General features: G+C 32.8%; 2 protein-coding genes across 5 annotated transcripts in view; one reads left to right on the forward strand and one right to left on the reverse strand.

Moving 5' to 3' along the window:
• LOC129798925 (flotillin-2) overlaps positions 1-24,855 on the reverse strand; it is a 217,030-nt gene that overhangs the window by 119,045 nt on the left and 73,130 nt on the right. The window lies entirely within an intron of this gene.
• LOC129798908 (glucose dehydrogenase [FAD, quinone]) lies at positions 6,567-18,908 on the forward strand. The gene is made up of 3 exons (XM_055842399.1): positions 6,567-7,699; positions 13,711-13,961; positions 17,352-18,908. The coding sequence occupies exons 1-3, from the start codon at positions 7,206-7,208 to the stop codon at positions 18,728-18,730; spliced, it is 2,124 nt and encodes a 707-aa protein (XP_055698374.1). The 5' UTR covers positions 6,567-7,205; the 3' UTR covers positions 18,731-18,908.

The raw sequence follows: 24,855 nt of genomic DNA on the forward strand, positions 1-24,855 counted from the left end.
TTCTAACAAATTAAATGAAAATAGGATGTGGCTAAAAGAGCTTACTTTTTTCGGCTGTGTAAGTACTTTTGGCCATTCATTTTCCCATACATTTCACACGTAGCGGCTCACCTCGCGGATTTCAGTAAAAACAATCGTGACTTTTGACTGATTTTTACATCAAATAGAAAATGTGAAAAAGTCGTTTAAAATACTCTAATAATCACATAAAATTAGTGGTAAATAAGAATAGGACTTGTGCTGTGTATTTGTGAAAGTTTTCGAAAGCTATTTCTTCTGATATTTTATTAAAATTCTATTGGAAACAAGTGGCCAAAAGTACTTACACACAATGGCCAAAAGTGCTTACAAAGTGGTCAAAAGTACTGAAACATGCATAGTTGCATAAAATGAATTTTTCACTAAAATATCCAAAAAATTTTGGGAATTCTCTTGGATTATTAGGAAGAAACGGCTTTAAGGTATCTTTGTACAAAATTTCATTTTATTTAAATAGAGATTAATAAAATTACGAGCATAAGAAACCTTAAAGTAGCCAAAAGTACTTACTCCACCCTAGAAGTATAACTTCTAAAACATTCGAAACACACAACATGCGAAGAGATTTTCTATCGTTTTTACCCTGGCGGTTAGAAAACGGCCTTAAGACGGTGACAGATGAAAGATATGATGATAAATACATGCACACTAAAGTTTAAAACCGATCATGTGCACAGATGTATGGTAAAAAATTAAACTTACTATTTATTTAGTGCGGTATCAATATTTTAAATCCCGATTGCTTAAATCGATAGATAAATAGAGACGAAAGCAAAACAGCTTCGATTGGATTTGCAAGCGTTCGGCCGAATATCCAAAGCTTTGATGAATTGAAGTGGTTTTTCACTTTTCATTTTTACGATTTTGACGAAATAATGAGAAAAATAAAAAAAAAATTATAGACCGATTAAAATGATTTAAAGTTTATTTTCGTCGGAATGAAATTCACTTCTAGTTGAACCTAAATAATTTTGATTTTTCTAAAAATAGTTTAATAGCAGTTTAAAAATTTTAGAGGTTATTAAAATTTCATGAAGGTTGGTATTTCCCTTCTCTAAAAAAAAAATCTCGAACAACTGTAATTGTTGGCCTCCTAATTCAGGATCCCCACTTTTATAACTAAAACCGGAAATATTAATTAAAAGTTTTAAAATCTTATTTTAATAATTATATTTTGAGCGTATTACGTTGTTTTATAGACTTGTTTTGTTTAGAAGAATTATCATAGAACATTTTTAGCTATATGGATGAGTAAAACCGTACATTTAGAACCGTAAAGGAAGTTGGGCATCTAAATTGGACTACCTTTAAAATTGAGCTTTTTACTCTTGTTTTTAAATGGAATTGAACCTTGCCATAATTTATCTTCACAAACTAATAATTGTGAATTATAATTTGGTAAGACCTGTAGTGGAATTCTATAATCGTATGGCAATGTCACATGGCAAATTTAAAATTTTTTAAATAGTAAATTCGGAAGAATTAATCGAATATCCGATTCATATCAGTTACTAAGAGCTTCATAGAGCCCTTTCTAAGTGTCATTTGATAATTACTGGGCTTAAATGTTATTCAGCGCCAGAATTTACCATGAAAATTTGTCATATGACATTGTCATATTGTTAAAGAATTCCCCTACTGGATCTATTGAAGGATAGGAAAAATCTTATGTTTTAAAGGTGCCCCAATTCAAAGGTGTCTTACCTAGGGATCTAGGGGTAATCTAGGGACCTCAGTGATGCAATAGGCAAAAGCGTTGCGTCTTGAGGAATGAGATCTCTGTTTCGACTCTAACAGTTGTGAGTTAAAGACTCGCCCGGCGCAAGCAACTGAATGTCTAGAGAAAAGGCTCTTTTACATGTGTAAAATCGTAGTAAAACTTCGAGAGAATGTAAGAGACATCCACATCTCGGGGGAGGTGCTCCTGAAGAGAAATTCTGTAATAGTCTGGTAATGTCATATGACAAATGGCGAAAGCTTTTCGAAGCTTTTTCGAAAATGCAAGTCTGTAGCCGTGACATTGCCATTTCAGCTCATACGTGGCATTCTCAGAAGTCACATATTTGTGATTTCTGGCAATTCAAATTACAATGAATTTTATTAAACAAATCAACCAAGACGGAGTGTATTTGCGTTATATCATTAAGTAGATTAAGTAAAGTTGATTTCATTAAAAAAAACAATGAATTGCATTTTCGAACTCATATGAGAAGAAAGCTCAATTGGCATTGTCAAGCCTCGAGCTCACGTGTGACAATGCTACAAAAATTATAGAATTCCCCTACTGGCCCTACGTTCCCCTACGATGGACTAAGCACATTTTTCCAACATAGAATACACGACTTTGCAGCATAATTACATTGTAAAAAATATATGTCGATATGATTAATAATAATAATACGTATATCAATCTGTGTGAGAAATAAGTAATTATTTCTCAACATTTCAAGTATGAGATTTTCCATAGTTCCGAAAGAAAATCAAAATCATTTTTCACTTTCGATTTGGTGATCAACAAGAGTTCGTAGAAAACTTTTAAAAAGTTTGAGAGCATTCACAGGACTGGAAATTTTGTGATAATTGGAATAAATCGTAATTAATATCACTTGAGGTTAGGATACCCTAAACACAATTTGTAGAGATAATTGTCTTCAAAACCGTAATGAATATATTAAAACAACCTTACAATATCATTAAAAACCCTTTAGTACGATAAAAAGCAAAGTCAAAGAAACCAGAAGCATTTTCTCAATGAGCTTGTTTACTTATTTCTGCATTGAAATAGTAAATAAAGCATTACAGAGAATTTCCATACAATAATGTGTGGAAATTATACAGAAAAAATCACAGTATTTATACACCCAATTATTGCTGATTTTTCGATCAACATCTTTCATTTGTCTATGTATCAACAAATGGTGTGAGACGATGTATATATTACGTATGAAAATAAAAATGCCATTTATTGCATCGTCTGGTAAGAAATAATGAGATGTAGATTTCTACACATATCACAGTCACACTCACTATTACTATAGCATACATACATATTCAAAATAATTTGGTTATGTCTTCAAATGATCATAATAATTATAATGTACGGTAAAAAAAATCACGACGATGGTACCACAAAACGGTAGAGTCTAAAAAACTGGTCAAGGTTGTATGTACTAAGTAACATTTGACTCTCTTTTTCCACGATGACTTACCAACATAAAAAGTAATCAATAGTTATGCAAAGAAATTATGAGATTTATTTGAGAGAAAATACACATAGAACTCATCGCAAACTGTTGATTAATTACAATCAGGGTGAAGGTAAAAGTTAAATACTCCTGTCTAACACAATATAAATTCGTGAAATTCCCTTCCTACAATCTCACTAAAAAAATAAGATTTCTTACGCAATTTTTGCAAACATTTTAATAACATCTTGTTGTCAAAGTGCAAAGAAATGAAACATTTAGTGTATAGAAAATTGCTCAATAAATCTTTTATTAATCGTTTCGTCCAGTGCAATTTTGCACAAAATAACACGAAATGGCAAAAAGAGCCAATATTCCACAGAGACTGAGCTCGACATTATGCAACAACGTTTTTGAAACGCATTTGAAAATATCATATTTTTGATCATAAGCAATCAATACACCTAATTTTGAATAGATGATTTTCGAAATAAAAAAAATTGTTATAAGCTTCATAAATTTCATTATGGTCAATAAAACTTCGCCAAAGAGTAAGAAAGAGCACAAATCTTAATGCCAACGATGCCAAGCCTTCTACTTATTTACGATCTGTATGACTAGTGAGCAGAAGAACTTTAAGTCACGCCCCTAATAAACATTTTCCTTTATTTTTAATATGTTTTATTCATTTTTACTCTATTACTACGATAGACGATACTGTTACACTACAGTTACAATCGATCACAATAATTTTATTCAGAAAATTTCTCTGTTGAACTATGTCGCTTAAGAAGAAATAGGCCACTCCCCCTCACCCTTAACGTATGTTACAATAACACAAAAATTATTCAAGTTTAATTATCAAATTGGTCTGTAAATAACAAATACAGAGTAAAAAAATTAACACTATTATAGTGTGTAATCTTTCACACCACTATTGTAGTGTTAAATTTGGAAAAAATGTTTAATTTAAAATTGTTTAATTTAAAGTTGTTGAATTTCAAGTTGTTGAATTTGGAGTTGTTGAATTTAAAAATTGTTGAATTTTTGTGTGTAAACTCAAAAATTGTTGAATTTTCATTTCGCTTTTTTTTAGTTTTTTCGCCTTTTTAGACATTTGAAATGTTTTTTTTTGTACTCGCGATCCTCCATAATGCGAAATGATTACATCTGATGCTCGGATCTTCACGGTATACTTATTATGCATATAAATATTTGATGTTCTATATGACTTTTGCCCAATGAAAAGCATCACGACTGAAGTATATGTCTTAAATGGAAATTCAACAATTTTTACACAACTTTTTGTTTAAAAATTCAACAAATTTGGTTGAATTGAAATACACAAGGCTTCACACTGTAATAGTGCGGAAAAATTATGATCAAACTATAATAGTGTTAATTTTTGATCATGTGACAAAAAATACCATAAAGTTGTGTATTTTTTCACACTATAATAATATGAAAAACTATAATCACACTATAATAGTGGTAATTTTTAGAATTTTTCAACAGTTTTAAATTACAAAACATTGTCGAAAATTTTTTATGACTATAACGTCAGTAGGATCAGCAGTTGTCGTAACTTCCACATCAGTTCATCAACAGTTCTTGTATAGTATGTGTATTTCCACGTTGTTAGAAGAAGTGCTGATGAAGTAATGAGGAAGTTACGACAATTGCTGATCCAACTAACGATAATAGTGAGAAATTTTACACAGATCGCAATTAAATAATTAATTTATCCGATTTCACACTATTATAGTGTTAAAATTTTACACATTTTCAAATTAAACAACGTTGCTGAATATGTTTCAACTATAATAGTGGTAATTTTCAATCACGTGCCAATAAATTACCAAATTATTGTGCATTTTTTTAAACATTTTTAAATTAAACAACTAAAATGGGCGATTTTGCAATATTATAGTAGTAATTTTACTGTGTAGTCTTAACTATAAGACCATCAAAGCTAATCAAGCTTTTAGAAGAGACAGTGAAAAGTTATGTGATACGAAGCATAGGTAAAAGAGGGCTCCTTTGAAATTCGGCTTTTTCCTGTTTTTAAATGCAACTGATCCTTATTTAGCTCCACAAATCAATTGTGAAGCTAAATTATATTAAATCCATTTAAAAATAGGAAAAATACCCCAATTTCAAAGCTGCCCCAATTCAAAGTTTCGCCACTTCCCCTATTAATCAAAACATAAGCTCCGCCCGTCTTACATAGTTTGATTGGAACAAAAAATGTAATATAAATGAGAAAATAAAATTTGAAATATGATATGATCATGTAATCCAAATTTAAATTGGAAAATACGGTTTGAATCTAAATGCTTTTCAGTCTGAAGTTCGTACGTGTAATCTATTAAAAGATTTCTAGAGGGCGGGGCTTATTTTTCATTAGCTTCAAACTCACAAGGTTCAAATTATAGGAGTGATTTTGTTCGAAAACATTCTATTTTAAAACCATTTAATATTGAAGATTTAAAAATATCAATTTTACTTGAATGAATTGTGACCTAAACTTATTTAAGGGGGAGCTTACTCAGCTGATTCAACATATTATTTCCTTCATAAACTCGAAAAATGTGTCAATCCGACCATATCTTGTTTATCGCTTTTTTATCGGTCACATACATATGGCCTAATAGTCATTAAGGGTTAATAACATTAAGCTTTTACTTAAGTTATTAACTCAAAAAAAATCATGAAAGATGTGAAAGAAAATCATGAAATATTGCAGACCTATTCTGTCTTTTTTATGGCGTCTGAATTAAAATTGTTTACTACTCACGTAGTCCCATAGCAGAAAAATCCTTTCACACTGCATTTTATATTAAAAGGTCGTGGAAATTTACCTGAAAAGAGAGAGAAAAGTATATTGATGAAGTCCATTTAAAATTTAAATTAATCGACAGTTGAGCATTATGCAGATCATTTCAAAGTGACCCTGCACTCTTACTTTCATATTACTCTGCATTTTAAATCAAAATCTTATAAAATTTATGACATTTTTATTTATACTTCCTATGCTTTCAATCCCTTCCATACCCGCCCATTGACTATGTATAATATATAGGCAAGAGTAGTCATCAATGAGAGAGAAATGCGAGAGAGTGAGTGAAATAGACGAAGAAGGAAAAAAATAAGACTTTTAAATATTCGAATTGCATAATCATTTCGAACGTGTTTCATGTACATCGAAGTCGAAGGTATACCCCATGTCTCATACCTCGTGCACGAGCGGCTAACGAGATCTCTGGATGGAACCAAAAGAGGTGGTTTGGTGGAAGGCCAAAATGCAGTCAATAGAGTCCGAAAGAAATCAACCAACGAGCCAGTTTACTTCCATCCACTTGGCTGTGCAGACAAAACTCCAGCTCACACTATATTGGCACTTCTTGAGACGATTGTATCAGAGAAAGTGGTTTTGTCTGTGATTTCTGCCCACTCTCGTAAGCTCCGTGTTTAGTGTCAAGTGACGAAATTCACCTGATGATGACCAGGTGCACGTAGGCATACGGATTTAAACACCAAAAATTCGACAAACTCTTTCAAATACCGCGAAAAATTGGCATAAAGTTCATTATAAATTGAACTTCTTACATAGTCAGAAAGAATGATTAACCATCAAATTAAGCTTGAAATATGAGTGTCTCGGAGGTGTAAAAACATGTACAGTTCACCAGAGAAAAGGGGATTCTTGGTGATTGATGCACTTCCGTGAATGCTTCAGGCTGCATATACAATGGCAAGCAGCTTCCGTGATAGTTTCACGATCTTCATCGCAAAATGCCAGGCATGCCTTCAATCATCCTATGTGACGGTGTTGTGTGAAAAATTCGTTCATTTTGCGCGATTTTGATGGTGACTAAAAGTTCTAAAGGATATTGCTCCTTAGAAAAACAAAAAAACTCTTTAATGAGTGTAGATCAAAGTGATTTACGTGTAAATAGGTCGTAGAATAGGCATAAAACTATGACAATTCCCGTAGTTTCTGTGGGTGCTACTGTAGTAAAAGCTATCCCCAAGATAGTACCGGCTCTAGGCGCTGCCAAGGGAGCCGTTGCTGCCCTTGGTGGCGCCGCATCAACCGTAGTAGGTGTCGGTAAATCTGTGATTGGGATTGGAACTGCAGCCAAAGCATTCGGTGGAGCTCTAACTGCAGCAGCTGGAATTGGAGGTCTTGGAAAACTAGCTATTCTCCCTATCCTTATTTCATCCCTCATCTTTTACAACTATGACCTCTTCGATCCTGAAAATCGACCATTCAACGTCAAGAATGTCGATCAAGAATATGACTTTATTATTGTTGGTGGTGGATCTGCTGGATCAGTTATGGCATCCCGACTGTCAGAAGTGTCCGGATGGAAGGTCCTACTTCTCGAAGCTGGTGGCCATGAAACAGAAATCTCAGATGTCCCCATTCTTTCTCTCTACCTTCACAAAAGCAAATTGGATTGGAAATACAGGTGAGAAGTGAATGTTGTTTTGCCAAAAGATTCGCGTCATCCCCCTTTCTTGGCGCACAATTCACCAATTTCAAGAGGTTCATAACAAAAGATTTAAATGCTGTTTGCGCTATTGAAGTCTTCTTATGGTCAGTTGTGTTTTGACAATACAGCTATTTCTATTTTTATTCGTAGATTAGCCTTTTATAGATTTCTATTGCTTCAAGTCAAAAAGAGATCAATGTTATATCAATTTATGGAAGGTGCCACCCACTACAAATGACAATTTCTTAGGAAAGCCATTTGAAATAGAGAAATCTATCTGTTGGTCGGGCAGTATTTTCCAGAAAAAAAGCTTACACAAGAACAGATGACTACCAAACTTGTACCCGTACCCCTTGCATAGGCGTAACCGTGGCGAGGACAAAAGGGGCGATCGCCCCGGGTGCTATAACAATTAGGGGCGCCATAGGCTACCAAAAAAATTAGAGGCACTAAAAGATTAAAGCGCTGTAAAATAAAGACGCTTCAAAAATAAGCAATTATAAAATTAGAGCTCCTAGGTGCCAAGAAATTAGATAGAAAAAAAACAGTTATATAAAAATTTAGGGATATTTAATTTAGTACATTTAAATTTAGAGAGCCCAAAAAATTAGGAGCGTCGATGAATTAGACGGTGAAAACTTAAGGCGTTAAAATATGAAGGCGCTCTAAGAATAAGGAGGTGTTAAAAATATTGCACCCACCAAATAGGGCAACCGCAAAATTATAAGAGTTGAAAAGCCAGTCATAAACCTAGATCAACTTATAAAGGTGTGATTTGTGATTCTGTCATTCAAAATTCGGATTAGTTAAGCCGTTTTTGATTATTCGGATTGGTTAAGCCGTTCCCATTGTATCCCTTGTACCAATCTGATCATAGTTCTCAGGAGTAACATCTTTGAAAAAGCGTTAAATATGCACTTAAAAATAAGTTTTGGATGCTCACAAACTTTTGAGAGACTAAATTGAGAAAGCTAACATAGGTATATTATATTTGCCGGTTTTTACGTTTATCTGTTACTAAGGCTAAACGGTCAGAGATATCGACTTTCAGTGAGTTACGGTATCTCACATCTTCTTTCTTTTTACTCCAATCCTTACATTGTTCTAAATTCTATATATCGTAATACGTTTATTGTTTTCGTTTATCTTTACCAAAAATTTGACTAATTGCAAAATAATTAATTAAAATGAAAAAGACAAAAATTTAAAAATACCCAGAAGACAATAGGGTGGATTCACACATTACATTAATTTAAAAAATACGCATTTTTAGGATACTAGTAATTGTTCTAGGGTAAAGTGATACAAGTTAGACAATTCGCCGGTACAAGTTGGACATGGCTTTTTTCTTGATAAATACAGTACAAAATTTGTTTTTAAGCACAAGGAACCAAATTATAAAATTAAAGCATTAAAAAAATACAAATAAAAATGAAGTAGGTATTAATTTATCAAGAAAACCGCCCTGTCCAACTTGTACCATCGTTCAACTTGTACCACTTTACCCTATATACTTTCAGGTAGTCAATACTTACGAAAAATTAACGGAACTCTGTTTGATGAACACAGTTCAAATTCGTTTAACAAATGAGTGTTCAGTAAGAGTACAAGTTCGTATGCAACTACCCCATACTTCATAAAAAAATTTAACTCAAAACATCTGTTAGAAAAAAATCAAATTATAACTCATATTTACAGTTTATAATATTTGAGTTAGTAAATTATACCCTTTTGTTGTTAAAACTTTTCTATTTTTCATCTAAAGTTTCAGGATCAAGATATTCATTTAAAAATCATACATATTTTAGTGATAATTTCTAATACCTTCTAAAAATTTTGGCCATTAAAATCTTTTGAATTTTTAGGCTTAGAAAATTTCGTTAATGTGTCTACACGGTCTATAGGGTAAGTGTGCCTAATTCCGGCCAGCTTGCAATTTCGGCCACCTTTTTTGTTCCTCGAATTTCCATGAATTTTTAGATTTTACGTACTCTAGAGATTATACAATGCAAAAGAATAACAAAAAATGTAACTACGACAAACGAGATGACGTGAAAAAGATATTGGAGGAATTTCCGAAGGGAAAAGAACTATGAGAATGAAAGTGGCCGAAAGAGGGCACCAAAGCTATGTCTATATTTTATTCATTTTAAAATGTATTAAGAATGATTTTAGAGTAAATAAAGACAGTAAACTCTTTACAAGGTTCCAAGCAACACTCTTTCAGAAGAAAGAATAAAAAAATCAATTTGTATTTAAAATATTACATTTCAAACTTGAGACTTTGACGCTTGCATGCAACTAATGCCGAAATTTGGCACACTTACCCTACGTTATAAATTTTTTTTATCTAAAATGGCTTCAAGTGTCCTTCAAAAAATTTCCTACAAAAAACTATCTAGTGTGTAGGCAGTTTTTTCAAAAATGATATCCAAGCCAAGGTTTTTTTTAATCTAAAATTTCATTTCAAAAATTAACCACTACACATTGGAACAAAATTCAACAATTTTTTAAAGATTATCACGACAATTCTAGATTGTTTTTCATGAAAATGCGTTGTTTTACTGCTGGAAAAATTGAGAAAAGTGTTCCTGGAAGTTCCTTGGGAGAGTATCAAGTGAATTTTTATGGAAAATTTTCCAAAAATGCAAAGAAGAGTGCTTTTTCCTTGGCTTTCTCTGGATATGTTGCTCCTCATGAAGTACGGAGCCACTGTACTGAACATCTCAATAATACAAAGATGGATTTAACTTCTGGTAATTTATAGAGAAATACTCTTTCTTGGTATTTCTGGAAAATGTTTCACTAAAATTCACTAAACACTGTCCCAAGGAACTTCCACAAAAACTTTTCCCACTTTCTCCAGAAGTAGAACAACAAATTTTCATGAAAAACATTCATAAGAGTAAGAGACTTTAGAATATGTTAATTAGTCTGTCAATTATTTTTTGAAGTAGACTAAACCCAGTGTGAAGGAGTTATTGTTTAAAAATTCCTTCAAAAAATAGGAGTTTTTCTTCCAAAAATTTTTCAAATAATTTTTGATAAAATCTGCTCTAATGTCTGAAGACCTTTAAATTAATTTCCCGGGTTCTTTAATCGAAATTGTGAAATTTCCCAGCATAGGGTAAGATGGGGTCTTTTGGGTTGTCCAATTCGGAACTTTGAGATTTCCCAACAGTTTAAGATGGTGAAAGGAAAAAAAATAACGAAGGACGAAGGAGTAATCTTGAATGTAAAGCCTTGTACTTCTTCGTGGTTTGCTTTTTCTGTTTGACCATCAGTAACAGTGAGAAAATCTCAAAATTCCAAAATAGACGTAATTCCGAATTACCCCATCTTAGGCCTATTTGAAGCAGTTCCATCCGGCAATTAAATTTTAATTAATTTTTTGTTGAGATGTAGGTACCTATAAAGCTTTGCTATATTGACACGATTTTGAGACTTTAAAATCTGTTTCTTTCTGGGAAATTCGCAAAATTCTTTAACTCTTGCTAGTTTGAACACTTTTGATAATGTTATTTCTCTAGTAAATTATTTAATTTAAATAAGATTATTATTTTTAAGGGGTTAATCTGGAAGATGATTGCCCTAATAAAATTATTATTATATTTAAAATTGCGCCAGGTTAACAGGCAATTAACATGAATTGCATTGGACATATTAAATTTATATCATCAGTTAAATAATATCACCATAACTCTTACACTTAAATTTTTCCATCAATTCCACCCACCTATGAAATTATACTGCAATATCTCACTTCTTTAAATAATTTAATTGTATAAATTGTGTGATATGCTCCGATTGGCATTAAAAGTCAAATCATGGTAAACAAGCATTTGCAAAATTGTGCAATCTGAGAAGCAAAATTGTGGAAAAACTTTCTTTTTCATCTCACAAAAATAGTGGATAAATTTAAATCTTTTCCTCTTCCATTATCATCCATCTGAGGGGTATATCTTATTTAATAAAACAAAGTGAATGTACGTTGAAAATGACTTCACAAACTAGTGATACTGGATTTGTGAGGCAGGAATTAAACTTTCTGGAAAAAACATGGTTAATTATATAAGAGAAAATTGATTATCAAGATACCGAGATTTTTATGACAAAGACTGAATTCTCACAATTTTATTCATTTTAATAGAATTCTTCCTATACAAATTGTAGCAGATAATTTGTGAAGTTTTTTTTCTTGCACAATAACATTAGAAATGCAATGCGTGATTGAATTTCATTGTTAATTCGTACAAAACCTCTAAAGTGAAAACGAAAGTTCGTTGAATTTTGATTGGTGAACTTCACCGTAAATAGTTTTCTGTCAAAACAAATAGGAATAACACAAAAGTACTACTCTAATTTCAATTTAACAATGCAAATTAATTTGATTAGCAACGCGTTAATAGATTTTGATCGTAGAAAATATTCCGGATCGCACGTTTTTTTTTTTTCAAACATAACCAGTAAAAATTTGTTTATACAGACATTTTCTCAGAAAGGTTTTTGAAGAAACCTCCACAAAATGTTAATGAGACATTTTAAAAATTAACCTAAGACCATGAATTTCTTTTGTCAACGGCAAAAATTATACTGTTAATTAAATTATTCCATTAAAAATCGCTTCTACTCATACAAATTTTCCGCGATTTCGCCGCACATTTCACTATTAACAAATCACTTTCTTTTTTTTATAATTCCATGCTAATTCACTCATCTTTTTCTGGAGAATTGATTCATTGACATTCTGTGGATGATCAAATATGCGTATTGTCACATTTGTCTTACGCAACGATTCACATTTTGTTGTTTTACTAAAGTCATTTTCTTGTTCTGCAATAAAATTGCGTGAAAGGCACTATAAAGCAAAAAAAAGTAACAACATTTCTTTTGTTGCATCTCCAAGAAAAAAAAGAAAACTACTATGAAATGACCCACAAAATTCCGAATTTTTATGCAATAAAAATTGCAATACCTCTTCGACATAAATTGCTCTATGTAATTAATTTTACTTTTTGCTTATAGACTTCAATCACCATTCGATGATGTTCGCGAGACATCAATTTTTATTTAATTTTTTATTGCATTTAAACATTAAAAAAATAGTTGAGTAATATGCTACATTACCTATTCACAATTTTGAAATAGGTACTATTTTTTTGTGAAAAAAATATTGGTCAAATTTCTTCAGTGATTAAATTGAGCAAATGATAATTCAGCGGTAAAGAATTTTTATTCCTCACAATTACTTCGTAGAGAAACACCAAAACGAATTAATTAAATTTCAAATGTCTCTGACTACATTAAACTTGATCCAAATTAGAATTTCATAGTTGAAATTGCGGAAAAATTGCTCTTGGCATTAGATTTCTTTTCTATGATTTATTTTTTTGAAGCGAAATGACCACATTTCACAATCGTATTTAAAACGTAACAAAGATTGAGATACACAGAAGTTATCAACAAAAAAATTGAAAGTTAATTGAGACACTTGCTAATAAAAAAAAAACTTTTTGTCCTCGCAGAGATTGAGAGACACTCAAAGTCACCAAAGGGGTATTAAAAATGATTCAAGTTATTGCTAAGACAAAAATTGAATGTTTTCTTTTCGTATGTCATTAAGCCTTATAACATAATCTACTGAATCCCATTCATATTACGATTGTCCGTTCTGCCAATAGCTAATAATTACCAAATCAAATAGACACCAACAACATTTGTCAACGATTTTTCCATACTCTCTTTGCTGTTGATTTTTCTTGATTAAAATTGAAAGTTAACGCCACGTGGTTGAGCATTTCAAGACACTATGTACGTGCTCTTAGAGCTTCAACAAATTGATACAATGAGCAAATACGGCAAGTTCAAATATACTCCACAACTCATTGACTATAGACACACATAACAGCAACAAAATGATTAACTTTTCTTCAAATATATACCAAACAAATGCAATTACAACTTATTTTCTTTTAATTCATCAACAGAACACAACCACAGAAAAGTGCTTGTCAAGCAATGGTAGATCAGAGATGCTGTTGGACACGAGGAAAAGTTCTTGGTGGTTCCAGTGTACTCAACACAATGCTCTACATCCGCGGCAATAAGAGAGATTTTGATCAATGGGAACAACTAGGAAATCCAGGATGGGGATATGAAGATATCCTTCCGTATTTTAGAAAATCAGAAGATCAGAGAAATCCCTACTTGGCTGTAAACAAGAGGCAACATGCAACTGGTAAGTATTACAAAAGACTCAGAGTTCAATTTTCAACCTTGTTTATATTTTCAACAAGTTTTTTTTTTTTTGGTGTTTAATTAATTCTTTTTTTTCGGATGTTTCCGATCACGTGAAACTTAGTCACGCTACTATTGCAAATTGCACTACATTTCATTTTAAAGGTCAGCCGCTATATAGCATTTCCACATTGCTATTCTTTCGAAAATGTGTAAATTTGTTTGTAGACGTCCTTTCAAATTGCAAAATAAACATTTTTAGAAAAAAAAATTTTAGGATGGCCAGACCATAAAAAGAGACCAAGAAAATATATGTTTTAACTGAAAATTTATAATTGCCAAAATAATAAATTATTTACATAGTGATTCAGAAACGTTATAGGTTTACGTTAAAAATCAGAAGTCAGAAAAATTTCTAAAAAGAAAGCTTTGCAACTTGTTGCTGAAAATTACTCAAACCACAAGACACGCAATCAATGTTGATTAATAATGCAGATTTTTAAATAAAAAGTTTTGATCAGTTTGTTATATACTTGAATTATGCAAAACAAACTAATTTATAAAGTTATTTCAGAAATTTTCAACACTCATCATATGTTAGATATGTTAAAATCTCAAGAATTTCCACTGTGACTGAAATGATTTGATATGACAGGATAGCTTCATTCAGAACCTGCTCCAAATAGAAGCTCTTTTTTATTAAACCATATCAACATGAATGGATTTTCGATTTATCCGAAGCGTAAAAAATTCTGACGTAGGGTAAGTGTGCCAAATTCCGGCCAGCTTGCAATTTCGGCCACCTTTTTTGTTCCTCGAATTTCCATGAACTTTTAGATTTTACGTACTCTAGAGATTATACAATGCAAAAGAATAACAAAAAATGTAGCTTCGACAAAGGAGATGACGTGAAAAAGACTTTGGAAGAATCCCGTAAGGGCAAGGAACTATGAGAATGAAGGTGGCCGAAAAGACTTTGGAAGAATCCCGTAAGGGCAAGGAACTATGAGAATGAAGGTGGCCAAAAAAGGGCACCAAAGCTATGTCTATATTTTTATTCATTTTAAAATGTTTTAAGAATGATTTTAGAGTAAATAAAGACGGTAAACTCTTTACAAGGTTCCAACAATACTCTTTCAGAAGAAAGAATAAAAAAATCGATTTGAATTTAAAATATTACATTTCAAACTTAAGACTTTGACGCATGCATGCAACTATGCCGAAATTTGGCACAATTACCCTAGATGACTTAAAAATAGAACTTTAGTATTGTATTTGTTAAGAATTAAGGGTGGTAAAGCGTCCCACGCTTTGCTAAGTGCTCCAACTCGTGACTTATGCCAATCTCAGACTGGGGTTTAGCCCAAACCCTTAACAAAACTTCTCTAAGAAACAAAGTCTGATCAGGAATTAGAAGAGTTAAGCCAGATAGCTACGCCTTAGGGCCTTGACAGACTAGAGGATTAGCCGAGAGACGGCTTAGCGTAATTATATTAGAAATAACGGTTAAACTACATTTCCATCATTTTCCACTAAGTCGTCTCACGGCTTAAGTGTAGTAAGTGTGTCTAGGGCATTAGATCTGAAGTTCGTATTAGCGGCTATACCTCAAAACTACTTTCGCATCATTTACCTATATTATCAAAGTTCTTTATTGGTTCCATTCATAGTGAAATGCGTATAGTATTCACGAGTTTAAGGAATTCGCATTGCTTTTTCCACTGGGCAATTTCTTCTTAAGTTCACTGGTTCACAACCGATTTGAATCAATTCATAAATCCTTCAAAACTTCGCCCCAAAACATATACTTTTATTTATTATTAAGGGAAAGTGTTCTCCCTTCGAACGTTCATGCCTTCGAATAATGTGAATTTCTTTTGTTTTTTGTAAGAAATTTAAACTAAATTATCACGAAATTATCAACAATGGATGATAAGCCAACTAATATTTAATAGGAATGTGTAGGGTAAGTGTGCCAAATTTCGGCATAGTTGCATGCAAGCGCCAAAGTCTCAAGTTTGATATGTAATATCTTTAATAGAAATTGATTTTATTCATTCTTTCTACTTTAGGAGTGTCGCTTAGAACCTTGTAAAGAGTTTACCGTCTTTATTTACTTTAAAATCATTCTTAATACATTTTAAAATGAATAAAAATATAGGCATAACTTTGGTGCCCTATTTCGGCCACCTTCATTCTCATAGTTCCTTGCTCTTCGGGAATTCTTCCAATGTCTTTTTCACGTCATCTCTTTTGTCGAAGTTACATTTTTTGTTATTCTTTTGCATTGTATAATCTCTAGAGTACTTAAAATCTAAAAGTTCATGGAAATTCGAGGAACAAAAAATGTGGCCGAAATTGCAAGCTGGCCGGAATTTGGCACACTTACCCTAAGTCTCTTAGGAAAACTAAAAGAGAATTCACATTATTCGAAGACTTGTACGTTCGAAGGGAGAGTACTTTCTCCTACTGCTGTTATATTACATATAGGTACTGCTCTCTCTTCAGTTCGAGCATTAAAGTTCTGTATTCCTCTACGATATTGTGATGAATTCTCATTTCTGAATTTGGGCTATTCTACCCTAACTCAATTTTGAATAATTTAAATTTTGTAAGGCCAAAATTAAAATTCAAAAGGTATTAGTAGGGAAACGTGGGGTAAAATGTGACAAATTGAAAATTTAAAGGAATATGGAAAAATACGAAGTGTTCGAAGCCAGAGATGAAATTTAACTTTTTTTTTGCTATTATATAGAAGTTCCCATGCTTTACACGGTCCCAAGCTTTATAATGGCTAAAATTTTTGTATGTTCCTGAATAAATATGACTGCAATATATTTTAAAAACAGGACACTGTCCCCTAGTTTTTAAAATACAGGTACGATGAGTCACATTTATTGAAAAACATAGAAAAAATTTAGTTATTATGAAGCTTGGGACCGTGTAAAGCATGGGCACTTTCCCCTATTTGTTTATTACTCCAAATCTTTGCCCTTGTAGTTAGTGTAAAAAAATATACAATACCCTTTGTGTCACATTTTGCCCCAGTCTCTCCAATTCTTTCGTTATGATAAATCTTTTAATCTAGATTTATTTATTACCATGTTACAAAATAGGAATTGAATAAATTTAAAAAAAATTTAAAAAAAAACAATTATGGTCGTACACTAATTTTTCCAAAATTATTAATTTAGCAAATTTGATTGATCGATGGTATATCAGTTTAGGTTTTCTAGGAAAAAATGGAAAAATATACTTTTTCTTTAAACCTCGATTGGATAAAATTATTAAATTACGCGAAAAACTCTTCATTAATTTATAAGAGTGGAATACAAATTTATAAAGATACCAGTACATGTGACTAAAGTCTTTTTTTAATTTTATTTTTCAGGGGGTTATTTGACTGTCCAGGACGCTCCCTACAACACTCCACTAGGTATAGCATTCCTTCAAGCTGGCGAAGAAATGGGCTACGATATCGTCGATGTGAATGGAGAGCAACAGACCGGTTTTGCATTATACCAATTTACAATGAGAAGAGGAACTAGATGTAGTGCTGCAAAAGCCTTCCTCCGACCAGTTAGACTAAGGAAAAATCTCCATGTTGCCCTATATAGCCACGTAACCCGTGTCATAATTGATCCTGCAACCAAAAGGGCCCTAGGAGTGGAATTCCTACGTAATGGACAGCACCATAAAGTTTTCGCTACAAGAGAAGTCATACTTTCAGCCGGTGCTATTGGATCTCCACACTTGCTAATGCTTTCTGGAGTTGGACCTCCTGAGAATCTACAAAAAGTAGGAATTCCCGTGATTCATCCTTTACCAGGAGTTGGTCAAAATCTTCAAGATCATATTGCCGTAGGAGGACTGGCATTTTTGGTAGATAAGCCAATAAGTGTAGTCATGGGACGTCTAGTAAATCTTAATTCAGCTATTAGGTACGCTGCTACTGAAGATGGACCGCTAACCAGTAGCGTAGGACTCGAAGCTGTAGGATTTATTAGCACAAAATATGCCAATCAAACGGATGATTGGCCAGATATTGAATTTATGTTAACTAGTGCATCCACAAATTCTGATGGAGGTACTCAAATTAAAAATGCTCATGGATTGACCGATGACTTCTACAATGAAGTATTCAGTGAGATTAACAACAGAGATGTTTTTGGAGTCTTCCCAATGATGCTCAGGCCTATAAGTAGGGGTTCAATTGTGCTTCATTCCAAAAATCCTTTAAGACATCCATTATTGTATCATAATTATCTAACGCATCAGGATGACGTCAATGTCCTGAGAGAAGGTGTCAAAGCTGCTCTAACCCTCGCCGAAACAGTGGCTATGAAGCAATTTGGCGCCAGATTCCACAGTAAACAATTACCAAATTGCAAACACTTGCCTCATTTCACAGACGAATACTGGGAATGTGCCATTCGGCAGTATACCATGACCATCTACCACATGTCAGGAACGGCCAAAATGGGACCCTCATGGGACCCAGAAGCAGTGGTTGATCCCCAACTAAGGGTTTATGGCATTAAGGGACTGAGAGTGATCGATGCTAGTATAATGCCTGTCATCACAAGTGGAAACATAAATGCCCCAGTTATAATGATTGGCGAAAAGGGTGCAGATATGGTTAAAGAACTCTGGCTTCAAGATACACTTACAGGCTACTACAGAGGACGAAGGCATCTAAATGAAACCGATGATGCAACTTTCAACGAAACTCTAGAGACAGGTTCCAATGAAAATCACTCAGATGATTAGTCATTCCATAGAGATTTATTTTAGGAAACAAATTTTGTAAATGAAATTACTCATACCCTGCATTAAATTAATTCTACAATATTAATTTAGAGGACACAATAGAAATGTATTTTGTAAAAAAAGAAATGTGTAAATAAATATCAAGATTGTGCGAATAAAGCAATAAATTAAAGTAAATTAACCTACACGTTTTAATTATTATTTAATATTACCAAATGAAGTAGGTCAGCCAACTAAAATGCTCCAAATGATTCATTCACCAAATTTACATTTTGGCATAATCCGAATTTACATTACATAAAGAGCTTTTAAGGCATATGCACCAAAAGCTTTATTGGAATCAAGGTACCAGGCGCCTCCACTCGATGGTAAACCATTCAAAGCCAAAGAAAAGCACTTTCACTATTCACCTTTTTTTTGTGAATCACACCAATGCAGAGGCAGACAGGTGAAAGTGTACTAAAAGCACTATTCCAAACTAAAAGAGGCGTAAATCTTTGCTAATATGAAAAAATCGTTAAAATTTGAAACCACATAGGTACGTTGGTCTTTCAGAAAAAAATGGTTTTTTGGGACATTCCTATTGGTCACGTTAATTTTAGTTGTAAATTATCGTAAGTACGAGTTACATTGCCCTATGGAGATGACTTTACCACCGTGTTTTTCCTCAACGTTTCTTTAATTCTTTACAATACTCTAAATTAGGTTACTCACATAATCCTTTTATGCCAATAACATTTCCTAAAAGAATGTTTTTCAATTCGAAGTGTTCGAACTAACCGATTTTGCAGACTGTAAGGGCCTTAACAGACCTGAGAATTAGCCGAGAGGCGGCTTAGCGTAATTATATTAGAAATAGTGGTTAAACCACATTTCAAAACTTTTCGTCTAAACAGTCTCTTGGCTTAAGTCCTGAGTGTATCAAGGTCTTCACAAAAGTGTTGATTGTAAAGGGTTTTAAGATAATTTAACACGCTACCGGTCAAAAGCAAGAGGCCTTCATCCAGATTGAACATGCGGCACGAAATCTGGGGCTACAGATAAATGAAGGCAATACGAAGTACATGGTGGCCTCGTCAGCAGCAACTCCAGCAACATCTACGGAGAGCATCGGTCAAACAGGGTTCCCGATGGGGGACTACAACTTTGAAGTTGTCAACTCCTTCGTGTATCTTGGGTCAACAATCATAGCTGACAACAACATCTCAACAGAAGTCCGCGCACGGCTGCTGAAAGCCAACAAAGCCTATTTCAGTCTATCAAGAGTTTTCCGGTCCAGAAACTTAAGCATAAAGACTAAGCTACTGCTGTATAGGACTATGATCCTGCCAGTCCTCACGTATTCGTCTGAGATGTGGGTCCTCAGCAAACAGAATTGCGAACTCTTGGCCGCGTTTGAGAGGAGGATCCTACGACGGATTTTTGGCCCCATATGTGAGGAGAGACGATTCCGGAGCCTATACAACCATGAGGTGTATGACCGCTACAGAGAGGTAACTGTCCTCAAGCAAATATGCCTCAATAGGCTCAGGTGGGCTGGTCATCTGGTTCTCAAAGATAAGGACGACCCAGCCTGGAAAGTCTTTAGGGGCGGACTCTATGCTACGAGGAGGCGAGGCCGACCCAGCCTCAGATGGACCGACGGCGTGGACCAGGGCGCGTAACAGGCTCGAGTGGCGACGGGTCCTGAGTCAGGCCAAAACCAGTAACTGGTTGTAGCGCCGGATAAGTAAGTAAGTAAGTACCGGTCAAAAACTCGAAAGCCAAAATCCCGCACGCTAAAATATCAAAGCCAAAATCTCAAGGAGAAAATTCTGAGAATCGAAATCCTGATCAAAATCCCGAAGCTTTTATTGCTATGGTTTAGGATTTTTGTTGATTGACATTTTCGGAGTTTTCAGTCATTTGGTATTTTGTTTCTTGAGTTTTAGACTTTTCTTTTTCTTCTTTTCTTTTTTTTTAATTTATTGGATTTCCTAATGCAATTTTTTGGTTTTCTCGGGTTTCACGAAGCTATTTTTGAGTTTCTCAAGTTTCATGAAGCAACTTTTGAGTTTCTCGGTATTATCGATGCAATTTTTAGTTATCTCGGGTTTGCTCGAAAAAAAATTAAGTTCCTGGGGTTTCATGATGCAATTTTTGTGTTTCTCAAGTTTTGCAAACAATTTTTGGGTTTCCCGAGTTTCGTGAAGAAATTTTTGAGTTTTTCGAGTTTCGGGATGCAATTTTTGAGTATCTCACGATTCACAACATTTTCACGCTTCATATTTTTCACGTTTGGCGAAGAAATTTTTGGGTTTCTCGGGTTTCGCAAAGCGTATCTTGTGCAATTGATATGGATTTCTCAATATGAATAGCCCCTTTTGCGATTTTCGCTCTTTGAGATCTTGGGCCTTTGGGTGTTTGGCGAATAGGACTCTAGCTTTCAGTATTTGAACTGGTACAATAAACACCTAGTTAATGAGATAATAAAAATTGTTACTGTAACACTATTCCTTCTTGAAATGGTTTAAATATTAGCACTGTCATAATACTTCCTAAAGTTAAGTAGTTAATAGATATTTTAATTTCTTACATAACACGTGGTTCCACAATATCTTGAGACAAAAACTTCAATTTTAGGAACTTATATTATCAGAAAAAAAAACTTTTCTTTCTATCGACGTAGCAGGAAATTACGGCCAAATTTCGTAAGAATTTAATGATGATTTTCCATAGCCGAAAAAAATTATTTGATAACATCATACTGTAATAGCCCAAATTGTTACAGTAAATAGGGGAAAAAATCAGAGAACATTTTCCCCAAAATAATGTACTCTCTCCAAGGAAGGTGTTGGAGGATTAAGGGAGGAAATTAAAGTGTTAATTAGTATTTGAATTAGACCACAAACATAAATCATTAGTCCTAAAATATCGCATGATAAAAAATTAAGTGCCAAAAATAAATCAATGGGCAATTTTTTTTAATGTGGAATTTCTAATTTTGAAGATCAAATATTTAATTATCGTTTTAAAATATGAGCCACTGATACACAAGTCACCATTCATTAATCAATTAATTCAGTGAAAGTCACTTTAATATTTCCTCGTGAACATCTCTTTTTATTATTTTCCCTCCGATTCCATCGAAAATGAGAATCAATAAAAAAATATCAAGTGGATTATTAATCAAAGTAAATTTTTCAAGCTGTGAATAACTGAATTAGTGAAAAGATAGTCAAGTTCAATGTTACGTCTTCAGCAGCATTTGTTGGGAAAACATGACAACGGTAAAAAGTAGCGCTTATAGACAATAATTTTCTGAAGAAAGTTCCAACAATAAAGGAAGTAACCTTCAATTGTGACTCGTGTTACATGCATTAACCAACCGAGCTCCATACTGTAAATTTTTCAATAAACTCTTTTTATTGTAGAATTTACCGCATTCAAAGTCAAGTTCAATTTTGTCTGTGATTCGCATTTTATGCTAATTGCAAGTCACATGAATCTCACGAGATTTATTGGCAAATTTACGATAGTGAAAGTAAAATTGCACTTTTTGCTCTCTCACCGATAGAACTGGTCTTCAATTACTGCCAATTTTTAAACTCAATGTAAAACACGATGTAGTGCACTGGAAAGATCTAAGGTCGACTGGTTGATTTGACAAAGAAAAAAAACATTACATGCAGATGGATGAAAAATGCTTTCATTTTCATTTGAGAAATCATCTGAAATTGGAAATATACTTTCACACGATTATTGCCATTTTTTAGCCGAGCATCATAAAATGTATCATAAAGTAATATTATCAATAATTTTGACCTTTTTGGAGAGAGTTTTCACAAAAATTTATGCAAAGTATTGGAAAAATAATAAATTTCCCATTTTACTTTCAGAGTAGACATAGACAAAATATTCTTATGAAATAATTTGTGATTATCCTACATTATGCATTATATTCAGCATATTAAAAGTGGCAAAAAACAAAAACAAAATTTCGAAAATTTTCAAAGAGAAACCCCCATTCATAAAACATGGATAAGAATGTAAACCACATCGTTAAAAACAAAAAAAACATAAGCAATAATTTAATATAAAATACTCTCTGTAGTATTTTAAAAAAATAAAAACTTTTTCAATTAATATTTATTTTGAAACCGAACACATAGCATATTTTTAAACCCTCTTCCACCCCCATGTGCCAATCTTAATCATCAAGACCGGGATACATAGCATAGTGATGAAAAATTTCACCAAAAATCTTTGATTTTATTTCACTTGAAAGTGTCATATATAAAATCATGGGAAAAACAGAATACATGTGCTATATAAAAAAAAACTGGAAGTAAAACAAATTATGGGAGTTTTTAAAACCTGTTAGAGTCTTTTAACCCTTTAAAGACGATTGGAACACCGGTGTCCCATAAAGAAAATAATTTTCCCTGACTAGGGGGAGGTGAGGCTACTTTGAACTGCGGGGCTACATTGTTATACGATATTTTTGCATATTTCTAATGGAAACTGGGTTTTAACATGAAGTAATTTGGATAGACAAAATAATTGTGGATCTAAATAAAATAATTGTAAGTACCAGCTTGATTTAGAAATAGGCGAAAAAGCCGTATAACAATCTAGCCCCACAACTCAAAATAGCCCCACCTCTCCCTACCTAAAGTTGTTTTTTTCTTATGTCTGCACGTAATTGCAAAATAGAAGGTTGAAGGAATCTAGAATAATTTTTGCAAGTTTCCAGCTATTTGCTATGTAGTAAATATTTAAGCTCAAAAATGGCGAATTTTTAAATTCTCAAATTCACAATTAATTTTATTTATTTTTTATACTTCCATTTTTTTTAAGCAAAACCCTTTTGGCAATAAAAACTACAATACTCATACGTAATATTTTTCATTAAAGCGAAAAATATTATTCATTGGTATTGTCAGAAAAATTACTTAAATTTTTGGGCTATTTTTGTCTCAATCGTTCATACACTGAGAAACAAAGAAGGTGCGATTAACTTTTTTCCTCATAACTTTAACACTTTTTAGGTATAAAAATACATCAACATTTCTTAATGTTAATTTCACACCTTTTTAAGGGTAAAATTAACATGAAAAAGGGTAACTTTAACACCCTATACACCTAAAAAGCATAATATTTACACCGATTTCGGATCAATAGTGCAGGGTAAAATAAACATTTCCGGAATGTTATTTTAACTTTTTCGGATTTCTCTCAGTGTATGCAGTTGCCCTGTAGGAGAATTCTGTAACTGTATGACAATGTCATATGACAAATTTTCGTGGTTAAATTTGGGAGTAAGACGATATTAAAGACCACTGAGTATCGAATGACCATTACAAATAGCTTTATGAAACCTCTCAATTTCTGATATAATTCAAAGTTTTGAATAGTTTTTGGCGAACTTACCACATAAAAAATTCTAAATTTGTCATATGACATTATCACACTGTTACAGAATTACCCTACAAAAAACTGTTTTCTTAAAAAGTGTTTTTTTCCGAAAAGATGGATGAAATACAGAAAGAATACATAATATATTTGCTCAACAAAATTATAGTCTTAGATCTATCTTTTATGTTCATTTCTTGAACCTGGAACCCAATTTAGCTCCCAATTTTTTCAGGGATAATAGAATACATGCACTGGTAAAAATAAAAGGATCAAATTGATTCAAATTCGATCCTTTTGCATAGGATGGATCAAATTAACATATTCTATTATGAAAAATGTGCATTCAGAGTTTGAAATTTGATCCATCCTTTGCGAAAGGATCAAATTTGGTTCAATTTGATTCTTTTATTTTTACCAGTTTGGCCATGGGTTAAATTCATTTAGTAAAATAGGAATAATGAATAGACTTTTATGAAGCTGCAACATTACGTAGCTGCAAAGGTTTTTCCTAGTAAATTATTAAAAATATGCTAATTCGATGTATAACCGTAATGGTTAAGAAATTTATGATAATAAAGAATCCTAAAGCGTTTTATTTTAAGCGTTGTGAAATTTATAATTTTTGTGAACATTGGACATATGTAGGTACTGCTTTAGAAACATAAAGGTTTCATCCCATTCTTTTCAAAGGGATAATAAAAATATGCAAAAATTAAAACTAACCCTTC

The sequence above is a fragment of the Phlebotomus papatasi genome, chromosome 1 (assembly GCF_024763615.1).
Source record: "Phlebotomus papatasi isolate M1 chromosome 1, Ppap_2.1, whole genome shotgun sequence".
In the NCBI taxonomy this organism is placed as follows: Eukaryota; Metazoa; Arthropoda; class Insecta; order Diptera; family Psychodidae; genus Phlebotomus; species Phlebotomus papatasi.